The 12848-nt window shown below is 42.6% G+C and overlaps 1 protein-coding gene across 1 annotated transcript in view; it reads right to left on the bottom strand.

The window, feature by feature from the left end:
* KCNH1 (potassium voltage-gated channel subfamily H member 1) overlaps window positions 1-12848 on the bottom strand; it is a 213965-nt gene that overhangs the window by 138053 nt on the left and 63064 nt on the right. Inside the window, exon 7 of the mRNA XM_060273026.1 lies at window positions 6398-6827. Within this exon, the coding sequence (XP_060129009.1) occupies window positions 6398-6827 (430 nt within the window). The remainder of the gene's footprint in view (window positions 1-6397; window positions 6828-12848) is intronic.

Genomic DNA, 12848 nt, shown 5'->3' with positions numbered 1-12848 from the left:
TACCTCAGTGAAGAAAATGGGGGACTAGCTGACAGATCCAGAACTGTGTTGAGTGCAATATAACTAAAATGACTCAAAAGGAGATTCTTCTCGAAACCAGCAGTTTGAGTTCAAGCAGTGACATTCCCTATTGCACATGCAATGTTAAGTACATGACAAAGTACTTGAAGAGAAAGCCAATTATTTAAAGCATCCAATCCTGCTGTTCATTTGCTATCTTATAGATTGGCATAAAGGTGCCAAATTTAGAAGACACTTCCGATGAATATAGCATGAGGGACCATGGAAACCGTAATCCTGAGGACTACCGTAGAACCACCACAGTTGTTCTGACTGCCTATATCAGGTTCCCATGGGGGTTGGACCTTTAAGATCCACAGGCCTCAGGCCAAAAGGTGGAGCTTGAGAAGGACAGGCTGGAAGAAGAGATTCATAAAGGCTCAGTTCACCCCTAACCTTGGTCAGAACAAGTTGCAGTATTCCAGCCGCTGGCCTGCCTTGACCTCATGAGTAGTAACGACCTGATTTAAACAGGTCAAAACGCTGCAGTGGAATGTGGTAATATATGGGTAAAATGCATTATACTATGCGTTTTAGACTATGATTCCAATGATACTTACTTCTGGGTAAGTCTCATTCAATTCAGTAGGACTTCTAGTCCTTATGATTAGGCTTACACTGTTGTGCTCCATGTGCCACTTCCATGTCAATGTGCACAGGATTGCAGCCAAATTTACTGTTCTTATTTCAAGTAGAATGCACGCAGACTAGATGGTATTTGAAGAATCTCACATTTAAAAGCAGAGAAAACAACTATTTTTCTGCGCTCAGTGCTCTGGTTTCTCTTCAGATCATATAAATCTTTCGCCTCTTACCAATTTCACAAAAATCAGCTCAATCAACGCCAGCAAATACAGTTTGCTGATTATCTCCAGGCCCTTTTGGTGAAGCAATATAAGGAATTAACATCAAAAAGGGATTGCACAATTACCGCCTAACATCTTATGTCAGTTTCATCTCAAATCACATGCCATGCACTTTGCTGATGTCTGTTAGGAAAATGGCAATTCAAAAGACTTATTAGCACACACTAAACGGGAAAACTTGATAGAAATTATGCCTATTGTATTCATTCTAAATTTAGCACTACAGTTTTAAGAGAAGTGCAATTCAGTACCACATAATCAACTTAAAGAAATGTAGAGCTCGAAGGAACCCTGAGGATCATGTTGGATAAAAATTCATGGAAACGCTGGAACAGATCTAGTCTGCTATGGCTGACAGTACAGTACTTCTGGTACAAAACATCTGGAGTGAACCGTGTTGGCTGCTCACAGCTTCCATTCAATTGTTTGTTTGTTTGTTCTTCCCATTGCAGTTTCACCCCTCATACAAACCTGGTGCGTTCATGGGATCACATTCTAGGTGATGGAGTTCTTCTTTCCATTTATTTGACATGAGCAACTGCAGCACATCAGATGAGCCCAGGGCTGGCCCAAGACATTTTGGAACCTGAGGCAAAAACCACAAAACGGCATCCCCTTCCTTGCCAGGGAAGAAGGGGTGAATGAAGATCTATATCAGGCACAAGCATGGCTGGGGAAACCCAGCCAGATGGGCAGGGTATAAATAAAGTATTGTTATTATTATTATTATTATTATTATTATTATTATTATTATTATTATTAGCAGGGAATAAAGATCTACATCAGGCTCTGCTGCCCTGTTGATCCTGCCACCTGAGGAATTTGCCTCACCTTGCCTCATGAGTGTGCCAGCTCTGGATGAGGCCCATAGTCTCATTGACTTGAAATGTTTCATCATCATAAGGTGCAACCTCATCAGCACAGCATGGCTTCCAAAGAATCAGAGCAAAGCAAATGGACAAATGTCTTCACTTGAGAGCAGAACAAAAATCTTTTCAGCATTACACTTACTTACAAATGGACTTATGCATTCGCTGGACAAACAAACCTGGTGACCAGTGAGGAAACAACAAGGGACCTTTCCTATCAAGCACATAACCAGCAAATAAGCATTTGGCATGTGGGGTTGCCTGGGCTTATCCCTGCTTAACCCACAAAATTTGCCACATGAATTGCTTATGGAAACCCACATGGGAGCACAAGCTTAGGTACACACACACACACACAAAAAAAAAATACCCTTCACTCTACAGAAAGTAACTGGCAACTTTCCTTTCAGCGAACATTCTTTCTCTTCAGCAGTCAAGAAACTTCTTTCTTCTGTTCCACTCTCAAAGCATCTCAAGCAACAAGTTAATTCTCAGTGTAATCTCTTCCAAGAGGTCTCCAGTATTATCTGCTAATGCCCCTCCCTTCTCTTTCTTAAAAAAATTCCTTCCAGTAGCACCTCAGAGACCAACTAAGTTTGTCATTGGTTTGAGCTTTCGTGTGCGTGCACACTTCTTCAGATACAGTACTTCTCTTTCTTAGTGAGTCATAGGCTTGATGATCCAAATCAGTTTGCAGCAGAAAGCCATTTGCTGTATTTACTATAGGTAATTTGCCAAATGCTTTTATGCTTTTTTATCAACACGGTACATCCATTGTTTAGCCCTCTCAATAAATAGGTCTCTTTTTTTCGAAGCCAGAAATGTCATAATGCTTTGAGTACATGCATCTCAACCAAACCATTTCTCTTAACATTTTATAGTCTTTGGTTCAGTCATGCACCCTTTCATTTCAGTTCTACACTCAAGTATTCCTCAAACACAGGCAAGAAAAAAGAAAAAATGAACTTTTATTCTTTGTCTGCCTTGATTCCACTGAGAACATCTTATGTGACATTACAGTCTTTTACTTTCCGCATGTCATTATACAGAGCCCTTCAAATCTCCTTCTCAAGTTAGAAGCAGTAACTCCTTCTCAAATAAATCTAACCATGCCAGCATTTCTCATCTTCTTGACTCCATTGAAGTATTTGAAGTTGTGCTGTTTCTCTTGACTACTCCCACTTAAAGTCTGGGTTTTATACAGTATAGGGTTGTCAGGCATGGAATGTTGCCAACAGAGAATCAAAAGGGCACAATGATTACGTATGAAAACAAGCACATTTATTGATCGAGACACATGAGTTCCTGGTTGTTTTATATGGCACTGTTTGTTGAGCAAAGGTGTGCTCTCAAGGGAGCACTACAGAAACCCATTTTTAGTATATAAGCCCTAACTGCTACCATCATTGTTTTGACATTCAAAGACTGACATTGAAATTTAGGGCGCAATTCAATGAATGAATCCCATCAGCAGAAGCCATGTGCGAGGACTTCCACTTGCTCAACAGGGCTTCCTCCCCTCTCCTGCCCCAGCACCCTCTGTGCACACACAAAGTTGTCAGGAGAACTCCCCAGAACAGCATATGGGGAGGAGAGGTGGCATCGTTATTTTTGGCAAGCCAAAATGCTTCCCCTGCCAGAGCGATCACCTTAGCATAGTTACAGGTGGGTAGCCGTGTTGGTCTGATGTAGTCAAAACAAACAAACAAACAAAAAATCCTTCCAGTAGCACCTTAGAGACCAACTAAGTTTGTCATAATAAAGACATTGGATTCTTATCTCATTATACTGTACATGATAAAGCTTTCTTTAGCCATCTCACCCCTGCTTTTTCCTGCAAGACCAATTGCAGTCGTTAACAGTCGTCAACAGGTTTACCACTCCTATCAGCCAATCACCCATTCCCACCACCCTTCCTAGTAATATCCCTCCCCACCCTCTGACTATACATAAGGGTCTGGTGACTTCTGTTTCAGTGCATCTGAAGAAGTGTGCATGCACACAAAAGCTCATACCTATGACAAACTAACTTTTTTCTCTGGGCCACACTTTCAGAATAAAAATTTGCTCATGCCACACCAAATTTCTTCCACAAATTAAAAATGAATAAATGATAATACACTGTACAACACTGGAAAGTTTAAATGTTTCATTCATTGTCCTTGAATCTTCCAGCCACACATGCCATACTCTCCTGCCACACCAGTGTAGTGCACTACCTTTGAAAACCAATGTCTTAGCAAGATGTTGCATTCCTTCCATACTTCTAAAAAATACAAATCATCTTCGTCCATAAAATGAGGAAACCAACCTGTCACTTTTCCATGTATTTCCGTAGGGTTATATATGGAAGAGGCAAAATCAAACCAGGTAACTAGGAGCTCTAAGGCAGTGTTTTTCAACCACTGTTCCGCGGCACACTAGTGTGCCGCGAGATGTTGCCTGGTGTGCCGTGGGAGAATTACTTTATATATAGTCAATATAGGCACAGAGTTAATTTTTTTAACATTTTCTAATGGTGGTGTGCCTCCTGATTTTTTTCATGAAACAAGTGTGCCTTTGCCCAAAAAAGGTTGAAAAACACTGCTCTAAGGTTTATATAGCGCCTACAGTAAGTAGTTTAAAGTACTGTTATTTCTAAGCAATCCTATACACTGGGTAAACCCCAGTGGGATTATTCTGAGTAAAACGTGTATGGGATTGCACTGAAAACTTTGCAACCTGATATCACTAGATACAATGAAAACCCAACATTTTAATTGAATTGGGTCAGATTCAACTAATCCTCTGGGCTAGCCGAAGCAAGCACCAGGGCTCTCATGAGTGGAATAGGGCTTCTCTCCCCCCCCTTCCAGCATGCCCCTGCCTCACCCAAAAAACAGAGGAGGGGAAAGGGGACTGTTTCCGCCTGGCAAGCAGAAACGCTTGCACTCCTGGAATGATCAGAAAAAACATGATTTTGAATTCCTCCCGTTGTGATTTCTCCTTATTCCGCACTGAACAATAGGTCACTTTTCAAGCACTTTGATGCTCCCCTGATTTCAATTAAATTTAAACATGTGTTGAACAGCCGAAATCTATGGTATGGTAAAGAGTTTACCTTTGGTTTGATTATGTGCCTACAATGATTTCACCAACGAAAATGTAAAAAGGGCAAAGTGTTCCCCTCTAAAACATGCATGTTAGGGCCAAGCCACATAACCTTTTTTGTCCATGAGCTTTAATTAGCTTGCGTTTAAGTAAACAAGGTTACCGGTCCAGTCACGCTTCTGGACGTAAATCTTCCTTTTCAGCAGAGCGTTTTAGCACAACGGCAAAGGGTAAGGATTAGTCAGCAAGAGTTGTAAATGCAGGAACTCTGGAGCACGTTGCAAACTCAAAAGGCTTTATTTACAAAAAACGTAGCCAGGAGATAAGGCAGACATCCTTCATCTCTGGCCAAGTAAAAACTTAAACAAAACTGTGCCTCAGTGCACAAACTTGAGGCATGACTCCTACACACAGCAACCAAAACTAAGAGAAAACGCTACTGAAAGAGAGAGCACATGTAAGGAACTGACTATTTATACAGGCTGTCTTACATTCCCGGATGTTTAATTATGCTCAGCTGCTCAGTGTTTAGAGCGACTAGTATAACTTAACCCTTTAATACCAACATTTTTTACTTGACAATGACTTAGGTGAGTACTGATTTTGATTGCTGGTAGATAAGTATATATTTATTTCTTTATTACATTTCTATCCCACCTTTCTTCCAGGGAGCTTGAGGTGGCCTGCAGACTTCTCATTCTCTCCATTTTATTCTCACAACAACCCTGCGAGGTAGGTTAGGTTGAGAGTGAGTGAACAGCTCAGGGTCACCCAGTGAGCTACACAGTTGAGGAGGGATTTGAACCCTGGTCTCCCAGGTTCCGCAACCCCTATACTAGACTTGCCATTCCAGCATCTAGAAAATATCTATCCAGAATCTAGAAAATTCCTGACATGCCCTCGTTTTAGGGTGTAAAAATAGGGACCGGGGATGGCAACGCGATGGAAAAAGCAGCGGAAACAGCTCCAAAAGCTTAAACTCTCTCTTTTTTTGTTCCCCGAAAAGCCCAACAATTTTGGTGGTTTCCTTTTTTAGAAAAAAGCTCAAACACTATGGGGGTCTTCCTTAAAAAAACGGGCATTGACAATTTTACTATTTGAAATATGCCAACCCTATACTATACCACACTGGCTGTTCCCTTCAAAATCATCCTAAAGAGCCAATAAGGAGGGGGAAACGTTAATAATTGCAAAAAGTTGGGAACTGGTTATATGAAGGTGATGATAGAATCATAGCATTGGAAGGGACCCCAAGGATCATCTAGTCCAACCCCCTGCAATGCAGGAAATGCATCTGCCCAATACAGGCATAAAACTTGCAACCTTGGCATTATCAGCACCACGCTCTAACCAATTGACTCAATCCATCACAAAGTCAATCTCTGCATCCTTAAGAAATCATTTGACTTGGTCATTATTTCAAGCATGTAAGCGAAGTAACAGAAGCTTGCCGGGGGCGGGATATTGCAGTCTGAAACACTGTATAGTAGAAATTAATCCAGTAATACTTACAGCCGATCATCATCATAGCAACAGCAAAGATCTTCTCTCCATCTGTGGTTGGTGCAATATTCCCAAATCCAACACTGGTGAGACTAGTCATTGTAAAGTATAACGATGAGATATAAACAGAATCCTTGCTTGGCCCTCCTTCCCATTTTCCACTTCCTGACCTGTTAAACTGATACGGTGATCCTATGGATTCGCCCAGCTGGTAGAGCCAACTTTCGTTTCGTATTGTGTTTTTATCCTCATTGATAACTTCATAGTCCCCGATACTGTACCAAATGCAGGCCAGCCAGTGGGCTGCAAGACCAAAGACGCACACCAGCAGAACCAAGACAGCTGCTCCATACTCAATATAGTGGTCCAGTTTCCGAGCCACGCGACCAAGCCGGAGCAGCCTGACTACTTTAAGGGAGCTGAACAGACTGCTGATGCCCTAGAAGAATGAAGCAAAACAAAATAAGCTTATTAGCATTCGGCATTAAATTACTTCTTGTCTTTTGTCAATCATAACCTTGAGCTTTAGACGTCCAAGGTGAAGCCTGGGCAGACCAAAGACATGGCATTCTATAAATACAGTGCATTCTATAAACAGGCAGAAGGATGGAGACTGGGGGTTGTATCCCATGTAGAGCTAAGTTAAAGTCACCTAGTGGTATACTTGTTATACCGGGGGAATGTTGTCACAAGGGAAAACAGAAATACATTGTTGAAGACTGCCGTGCAACAGATTGCACAACAAGAATCAGCTACTGTGCAAGGGAAAACACAAATGCATTTTCAAAGATTGCTGTGCAACATGAACCAGTTGCTGCGCATACAAACTTTCACTAGTGCAACTTCTGTTTCGCACAAGGGTTCTTGGCGATCGTGAAAGGAGGAAGTTGGATATGGGCCCAGTTGAAAGAAGGTTGTGCTGAAATCCATTAATCGGCCTTGATCTAAATAGGACTTATGAATTAATACTGTCTCTGGATTGCGACACACACAGGTATTATGCAAATGGTTAAAAAAAATGGCTCTGTAATTTTAAAAACACACATGTCATCACCAGAATGCTGCAAATTCCAGACCCCGGATGACCTACCTGCTCATGGTTTTCCTGTATTAAGTTACCCTGGGTAGCCTCCTGGTTATGAGATTATCACAATAAACAGATGGGACATGGGATATAAACCTGCTCCCTCTGCCATTTTCTTTTCCTATTCCCTCTTTAAATGTTTGTTCATTCCATTGGTTTGCCATTACAAAACATCCTCAGTTTCCAACCCTTTGAGGCACACATTTATTGCCGATGAATAGTCTCACTATTTCAGTGAATTAATATTATTTCACAGTGAAATTGGCTAACACCTATGCCCTGAAAATATGGCATTTCTTGTAATCCCCATTAAAAACAAGAAATTAATTAAGAGCTGTGCAGAGGTTGCAATTTGACTGCTCCTCTGATTCTTCTCCACCTTGCTCCAATATGTGATGCACCTCTGGGAAACAAACAACACCTTAACACTAATTAAAACATTAAAGCAAGATTAACAAAAGCATCACACTAATTATACAACTAGGATCAGCAAAACCAGCAGACCCTTGAGCAAAATCCCCTTCAGACTTTTCCATTAAGCTCCTTCTTATTCACACAAGGTGGGATCTGACAAGCAACAACAGAAAAGGTGAGTGTTTGGGGGTTTTATTTTGTTTTTAAAAGGTATCTTTCTGGGGCTATTTATATTTTAAAATCTGTGTACTACCACAGTAAGATCCCCACTCATGGTGACATACAGCATATACAACACAATCCAATACCTTAAGAAATACGTACACCAAAGCATCAAAAATATTTTGGCCACTCATGGTTTGAGTGGGGCCATGTTTGTCATACCCTAGTGCTAGTCCTGCCTTCTGATATCAGTGCACTGAGCAAATTTTTCTGCAAAGGACCACCTTTTCAAGAATAGCTGCTTGAGTATATGGGCTCCATGCAACCAGATCATCCAGTTGTATTTGTGCCTCTAGAAAGCAGAGCCTGGTCCATTAGCAAGGAGGAAGGCTCACTAGAGAATACTGGGTTGCTGCTGTTTTAGCAATATCTCCATGTAACTCAGCTTTCAGGCAATGTGCAAGCTTTCCTATTTCAGAGAACCTTCCATCCAGCAGCATAAAAAGAGAGCAACATTGCAGATGTACATATAGGAGCCCACCAGGATTCAAGTGATTGAAATTGAAGAGTTGCCAAAAAAAACAAAAAACGTGCACTGTTGAGAATGAGAATGAGCTTTCTGCAATTTACAGGTGGCATTTGCACAGCTGATAGCAGTCATTTTGCAAGTGTTCTGTATTTGCAAAGAATGTACTGGAGACAGTTGTAGTGGCTGAAAAGTGGAAGCGCTCGAGCTGGATCTTTCTTCAAAGAATTTCCTGGTGTGAAGAATTTTAATTCCCAGGCACACTTTCTGAACACCAGAGCCAGCATTTCTTTTAAGGCTAAAACAAAAAAAGCTTGAGAGGAAATAGTGGTTAAAGTGGTCTCCTGTGGGTGATGGGCAATCTTTTTGCCCATGAACATGCTGAGATGTGGGCTGTTTTGCAATTCTTAACATACTTCGATCTTACCCATGTATCTACTTTTCCGGCATCTTTTCTATTGCATGGGATAGATTGTGCCCCGTGATTCATACATAATGTTTCTCTGTATTTTGAAAGGTCACCCAGCAACTCCAGTCTTGGCTGTTGCTGATGCGATGTTTTGGCATACCTCTTTAAAGCAGGGGCTGGGAACCTGTGACCCTCTCAATAATCATAGAATTCTGGAGTTGGAAGGGACCCCACGGGCCATCTAGTCCAACCCCCTGCTACAATGCAGGAATCACGGCTAAATAATCCCTGACACGTGGCTACCCAGCCTCTGCTTAAAAACCTCCGATGAAGGAGAATCCACCCCCTTCCAAGGCAGTCCATTCCACTGTTAAACAGCTCTCACTGTCAGAAAGTTCTTCCTGATGTTTAGTTGGAATTTCATTTCTTGCAATTTGAATCTGAATAATAATAATAAATAATAATAATAATAATAATGTGTTTTGTCCCTACCCTCTGAAGCAGCAGAAAACAAGCTTGTTCCCTCCTCCATGTGACAGTCCTTGAAATATTTGAAGATGGCTATCATATCTCCTCTCAGTCTCCTCTTTCCCAGGCTAAAGATACCTAACTATCTCAACTGTTCCTTATAAGGTTTGGTTTCCAGACCCTTGATCATCTTGGTCACTCTCCTCTGCACATGTTATTCTGCCCAATTTGGTGATGTCATCTTCAGAGATGTTCCAAATTGCACAGTTTGGGACATTTGGGTCCACCATCTTGATTCAAAATGGCATCCAATGGTATCTAAACTTACAACCTTTATAGTAGAAAGGGGATTTAAACAAAAACAAACACAACAACACAACCTTGGATCAAGTCTGAATACTGGATAGGTGTAGCTGGAGGGTTAAGGAACAGTCTTAATAGGTATTCTGATTGCTGTCAAGGTTTGAGTAATAGTTCGTTATAAGAGAACAAAAAATATCAGAGCACATCTCAAAGCAAGAAACGTGTGCCTTGTAGGAGACATGCTTTCCCCTTCAAATTGCTTATATTTAAAGTGTCCTGTGTTAATTAATATTTCTGGAAATAAATTATTGCTTAATTCTGGTCATCAGGCATTTATAAAAAAGTTTGTTCAGTCATGCTTAAATATCATTTGCGCCAACATTTTTGTTTAGGCTTGCTTAATGCAGTGGAAAATCTCATTTCTTTTGCCCATTAATGTATGTTTTTCATATTAACATATGTTTCCGGGAAAACAGAAATACTGCTGTTTCGTTTTTAATTCATAAATTTGTAATAATTACATTTGTTCCATTGTTTTCCATGAAAAACACATATGCAGCTTTTGCTGAATGCTTAAACAAACCATTAAACCTCTGGGGTCTTGGTTAATTGAGCACAAAGTGTGTGTGTTGGGGGGGCGAGTCAGTAAAGTAAAGTAATTTGTAGATATTTAGAAAAATGCCTACAACCGTGCAGTCCTTTGTGCTTTACTAGTGTTAACTATGAAGCAAATAAAAATGTGCATTAAACATGAAGCAACTTTCCAAACTGCAGAGATAATGTTCAGCTTTTATTTTAGCTTCCCATTTTAAATTCTTGGCTCTACTCCTGAAATCACCTACTTCCCATTACGCGAGTCCCACTGGTGAAATAACCGCATTCTGGATGTCAGCCAAGCATCTGACTACAGAAAGAAGTGTGTGCCTTAATGCTAAAAGAAAATAAAGAGTTGAGTATCCTTACAGACACATAGGAATCAGAATTACTCCAGGCATCATCCAAATAACCCAGTTTTATCTGCATTGAGTGGCAGGGGCTCTCTGGAGTCTTGGGGGAAAGTCTCTCCTGTCACTTGCTAGGTGATCCTTTTAGCTCCTGGAGACACCATGAGATCTGGGATCTCATGCATTCTGTGAATGTACTCCATCCACCAATACTGGGCTAAAGCTTCCCCCAATAGAAGCCCAGGGCAGTAGAAAGGGGATATTTGCCAGCTGAGAGGTGATCCTCTGCGAAGCCATCTACTGCCATGGCTCTCACTGCCAGACCAAGAACCCCCAGCTTGGTTTCAAGGAGCAGCCAGTACAGAAGAGGTATAGATACATGGCTAAGTGCAAGCTAAGATATTGATCCAACAAGCAGTACACACACCCTGCGCTTTCCTTCTGAAGTCGCAGGGGTCCCAGGACTGGGCAAGCCAATGCATACCCTCCAACATTTCTCCAATGAAAACAGGGACAACCTAAGGGAAAGTGGGACATTCCAGGATCAAATCAGAACCCAGGATGGCTTCTCTAAATCAGGGACATCCCTAGAAAATAGGGACACTTGGAGGGTCTGCAAATGGGCCCTCCTTTGAATGGGCTGAGTCTGCAAGGTTTGTTCATGCTGGTGTCTTCATGCCCTTGCAGACGGAGGCAGTTTCTGTGCCAACTCAGTATCTGATTTCCTCTCATTAACCTCCCCACTGACAGGAGTAGGTGCCAGGGGGCAACTCCACAGCAGGAGGTATCTGACTAGGGGTGCTTGATGTCACAGGGGCAGAACACTCCTCTGCCAGCCAACCTGCTTGGCCATCATTTCCCCCCAGATTCTGTTCTCCATTCCCTAGACCAGTAGTTTTCAACCAGTGTGCTGTGACACCCTGGGGTGCCTTGAATGATGGTCAGGGGCGCTGCGGGCAACCCTGGCCTCTGTCCTTCTTTCCTTCCTTCCCTCCCTCCTCTGATGCCCTATTGCATCCATGCCTCTCAAAGTCTTCCAGAGTTATTTGTTGCAGCAGCCCTGGCTACAAGCTCCCCAGGAGAATGGTGCCACTGAGGCTGGCCAGGGAGTGCTGGTTGCCAGGAGCTGAAGCAGCCTCAGAGCAAGCAAGCAGGTGAGGGAGTCTAGCCAGCCAGTCCACCATCCCTTGCTGTTGGGAATGAACAGACAAGTGGGAGACCAGGCAGGCAGGCAGGCAGGCAGGCAAGTGCTGTGCTGGCCTTTCTTGTGCTTGCTGTGTGCAAGGTGTGCCTGGGAGCTGAGTGCTGAAGGGGAGCCTTTCCACCCTGCAGGCCCAGCAGCACCCACTGCTGCCTCCCAAGGTAAGGTACTGACCTAATGTTCACCTTTGGCCAGTCTTCATTGGACCACTAAGGCTTCCCAGGCCCCTGTGAGGCAGTGTGAGGAGACACCTCTCTTTGGGGCAGGCGGGGCAGCTCAGAGACCAGGGGTGGCAGCCACAGCTGCCTAGAGGAATCCCAAAGAGATAGAAGAAGAGAGGAGGCTGAGGGAACACTCCACAAAGAAGGATGTTCAAAAAAGGATGAGAGGCTGCAGGCAAGGGATGGCATAACTAGGCTCCTGAGACCCACAGGGGTGCTGCAGAAAGAATGTACTTGGTCAAGGGAGCCATGGACTCAGAAAGGTTTAAAACCTCTGCCCTAGACTACTGACCTCCCTGCTCTCAGACACATCTTGGTGTCCCAATTTCGCATTCCCCACGTTCCACAGGGTCACCCAGTTCCAACTTCCTGAGCTCCTCCAATTCCTCCTCCGGATTCAACCTTTCCTTCCATTATGGTTCCGTGGGGCTCATGACGTCTACAGAGCCATATGGAACTACTGTCATGCAGTGACCTGCTACTGATGGTCAAAGCCAACTATAAATACTGGTGACCCTTTGGCAGCCAAATTGAATGCCAATGAAGTTATAGCACTGATTATGAAAGGACAACTGTCAAAAAATAAAATAGCCCAGGTTTACCTTTGTGCTGTTCAGTTTTTGCTATTTGTTTGGAATGAAGGAATAGGTTCTCTTGTCAAAGTGACAGGTGGCATGAAATGAAGAGGGATCACAAACACTTTAGGATTCTGATAGAGCAGAGACTGG

The sequence above is a fragment of the Zootoca vivipara genome, chromosome 3 (assembly GCF_963506605.1).
Source record: "Zootoca vivipara chromosome 3, rZooViv1.1, whole genome shotgun sequence".
In the NCBI taxonomy this organism is placed as follows: Eukaryota; Metazoa; Chordata; class Lepidosauria; order Squamata; family Lacertidae; genus Zootoca; species Zootoca vivipara.
Note: the sequence above shows the minus strand (reverse complement) of the source record. Positions and strands in the feature narration are given on the sequence as shown.